General features: G+C 30.5%; 1 protein-coding gene across 1 annotated transcript; it reads left to right on the top strand.

The window, feature by feature from the left end:
* Window positions 1-2,232: 2,232 nt before the first annotated feature.
* Window positions 2,233-3,360, top strand: LOC110870400. Its single transcript, XM_022119584.1, has 5 exons — window positions 2,233-2,308; window positions 2,396-2,410; window positions 2,524-2,610; window positions 2,734-2,830; window positions 2,934-3,360. Exons 1-5 carry the CDS (start codon window positions 2,233-2,235, stop codon window positions 3,358-3,360), a joined length of 702 nt encoding a protein of 233 aa, XP_021975276.1.
* Window positions 3,361-4,004: the final 644 nt, after the last annotated feature.

The following is a 4,004-nucleotide window of genomic DNA, read 5'->3' as shown; positions in this document are numbered from 1 at the left end:
GTAAAATTTTACATTTTATCAGTTTTATTATAGAATTTTACATTAATTTTTATTTTTTTAATTGTATACTTTAAATCTATTTCTAATGTGTTAATTTTTTTGATCGATTCTTTAAGGTATATCATTCAGGACGACAACTCAATCATCTATCGTTATTTTACATTTCCTCCTTTTTTTGATTATTTTGGATCGTGTATCATGTGTTGTACTTACATATTTTTTATATACGTACAATTTTAGGTATAAATGGTGCAGTTCCATTAGCTTGTAACTCAAATGGTATGTCAAAAGTCAGCGTAACGTTTTACGACTGAAAATAGCTGATACACTGGTTTTTTTTGTTATTTTAAGTCGATATATGAATTAATATGAATTATATAAAAACTAATAATATGTACATTTCCGCATTACTTGCTGCTCTTAGAAGGAAAATGCGCAAGATTTATCTCGATAGTAGGCGAACAAATTCAAATAAACAAAATACTGTTCCGTGTGGTAGAGGATCATCTAAAGTCGTTAACAGATCCAACTTCATCGACCAAGAGAATTATAATCCTTATCTTCCTTCTTCATCTAATAGTTTCCACACAGTTCGTAATTTGAAATCTTTAACCACAACAACACCCTTAAGTGGCATAACAACTGGTACGTAATCTCATAAAATGTTTTATATCAATCTACATATATATATATATAGGGTAAGGTTCATGCCAGAACCACCCTTATTGCGAGACCCGCGAGAACCAATATGAACACAAAATAAAATCTAAAAAAATCAAAAAAACACTCAAAATTTTTTTTTATTTTTTTAATATTTTTCCTAAAAAATTCGCTATATTTCGTCACCATAAAAAAAACGTTTTTTTTCCGGTTAACAGTTATCCATGCACATGTGCATATGTATCATTACTTCGACAAATTCGGTAATATGTTATCAGGAATAGACAATTGCACTTTAATTCACAATACCATTCAGAATACACTACTTTTTACATTACCAATATTCAAAATGCACATGTACATCATTAGGTATAACCATGATATAACGTGTTTTGGTACAAAAAGTTTGTGATTTTGAATGGAGAAGTAGGCCCATATACATGTTTTTTGGTTATTTATATCTAATGGTTAATGGTTTGGTTATAGTTGTCAATTTATGATGTAATATGTTGATTGGATGGTATAAATGGTGTTTACATACATGTAATAAAGTGAAAATATTGGTAATGGTATTGTATTATGGATGGTAGGAGGTAATGGTATTGTATTATGGATGGTAGGAGGTAATGGTAGTATATTATGGATGGTATGATAGATGAAAGGGAAAGTGTATTCAAAGTAGTGTACCAAAACACCTTATTTCATGTTGATGCATATAGATGCACATGTGCATTTCTAATATTGGTAATGTAAAAAGTATTGTATTACATATGGTAGTGTAAATGAAAGTGCAATTATCTAATAGTTGTAATGAATTACGAAATTTGTCAAAGAAATGACAAAAATGCACATGTGCATGTTTGTGTATTATGGATGGAATGATAGATGAAAGAGAAATTAGTGTTCCGAAACATCTTATTTGATGTTGGTACATATAGATACACATGTGCATTTCTAATATTGTTAACGTAAAAAGTAGTGTATTACACGTGGTAGTGTAAATGAAAGTGCAATTGTCTAATATTTGTAATGAACTACGGAATTTGTCAAAGAAAATATACAAATGCACATGTGCATGGATAACTGTGACTCGAATTTTTTTTTTTGAATTTTTTTTATTTTTTATCATAAACTAAATATAGCGAATTTTACAAAGAAAATATTAAAAAATAAAAAAAAATTTTGGGTGTTTTTTAGATTTTTTATGTATTACTGTTTGTGTTCACACTGGTTCTCGCGGTTCTGCAATAAAGGGTGGTTCCTAACGGATCTTTGTCCTATATATATATATATATATATATATATATATATATATATATATATATATATATATATATATATATATATATAGATATAATCGTAACTTTATGTTAGTATCTTTTATTTGTGACTTTTACAAGTACTCTTACTTTGAATAACCAATTAACCCCTAATTCTAGCAGTTATCCGTTTTCTATTGTTTCAAACATTGTTACACAAAATAGTAACTCTATTCAATCTTCTTCGTTGACGAAGCTTAAATCTGGTAAACAAAAGATTTTACCTAAGAAACGTGTTATCGAACCTATTCTAATGGTAGATCTTACTTCTGATGATGAGAATGAAGAGTTACATTCCATTCAAGACCCTTTTAAAGGTGTATCGACAGGTAATAATAATGCTACATATCTTTTTAGTTAAATAAACGTTATTTATTAATTTATTCTTTATTGGTCAATCAATTTTATGTTTTCAGAGTACTTGGATCATGGTAATTAAAGCATTAGATGTGAGATGTGTGATTCATTATTATGGTCTGACGAAGGTGGTAAAGGGAGAATTACATTGGGTAAATTAACTTATTATGTTGTGGTTATGGAAAAGTGGAGCTTCCAGATTTGAAAGAGCCTCCTTCAATATACAAGGATCTATTTGCAAATTCTAATGAAAACAGCAAGTACTTTTTAAAAAGTATCCGTTGATACAATTCCATGTTCTCCTTCACATCGATGGGTGGAAAAGTGGATTCGAGCATCAACAGTGGTAAGGCACATTATGTATTTCGTATAAGTGGACAGAATTTTCATACATTAGGTGGTTTGGTACCTGCACCTGGAAAAGATCCAAAGTTCTCTCAGCTTTATATTTATGATACTGATAATGAAGTTTCAAATCAAAAAAAGTTGTTCAGGTAATATCATACCAAAGTATTTATTCATTTAGTCTTTTTTATATACCAATATTTAGATGTTACATATTATTTCGTATTTACTTTATACCTTTTTTTTTCACAGTGACTCTACAAATAAGTCTGATTCGCATTTAAAGCAGATAGATATTCAGCTCATTAAGTTTATAAAAGACTTCCTGGATCATAATAATGAGTTGGTTAAAAGTTATAGAATGGCAAGAAACCACTTCAATGACAATCCTAATGAAAACTTCAAGCTTCGTCTCATTTACAAAAGAGATCTTGATGGTCGTACTTACAACTTGCCCTCAACTTCAGAAGTTGCTGCATTGATTGTTGGCGATCTCCAACGAATAATTGATCATCGTGATATTGTTCTTGAGTCGCACACTGAAGGTCTTCAACGAATTACTGAACTCCATCCATCATATCTAGCCCTTCAGTATCCAATCCTTTTTCCCAATGGTGATGACGGATATAGAATAGACATTCCACATAGGGACGGTATACGTGCGTTAAAAAAAATTTGACCCAAGTGTACAATGAGAGAATTCTTTGCTTATAGAATTCAGGATCGATCAACTGCTTTTTCTATAATTTGAAATGCTCGGAGATTGTTCCAACAATTTTTAGTAGATGCATATACCATGATTGAGAGTGAAAGGCTTAATTATATCCGTTTTCAACAGAAACATCTTAGGTCTGAAAAATATGAAAATCTTCAAAAGTTGAACAATCAAGGAACAGATGATTTATCTAATACCGGTATACGGGTAGTCTTACCATCATCTTTTACCGGTGGTTCTCGGTATATGCAGCAAAACTATCTAGATGCTATGGCTATATGTAAATGGTTTGGATATCCGAATTTTTTCATTACGATTACATGTAATCCGAAGTGGCCAGAGATTAAACGATACCTGCGAGATACTTCAATTAACCCTGAGGATAGACCAGACATTTTGTGTCGATTGTTTAAGATAAAGCTCGAATCAATTACAAAGGATCTGAAGGACAAAAAAAAAATATTTGGAGAACTAAGTTGTAAGACCCCAAAATCCGGGTGTCTCACAGTTGGGACATCATTGCATAAACAGTCCAAACACTTGAAAATTGTAATTATTATTATTATTATCTTAATTTGAAGAATACGCAGCGAAAAACTTTTAAGTCG

Source organism: Helianthus annuus, chromosome 8 (assembly GCF_002127325.2).
Source record: "Helianthus annuus cultivar XRQ/B chromosome 8, HanXRQr2.0-SUNRISE, whole genome shotgun sequence".
In the NCBI taxonomy this organism is placed as follows: domain Eukaryota; kingdom Viridiplantae; phylum Streptophyta; class Magnoliopsida; order Asterales; family Asteraceae; genus Helianthus; species Helianthus annuus.
Note: the sequence above shows the minus strand (reverse complement) of the source record. Positions and strands in the feature narration are given on the sequence as shown.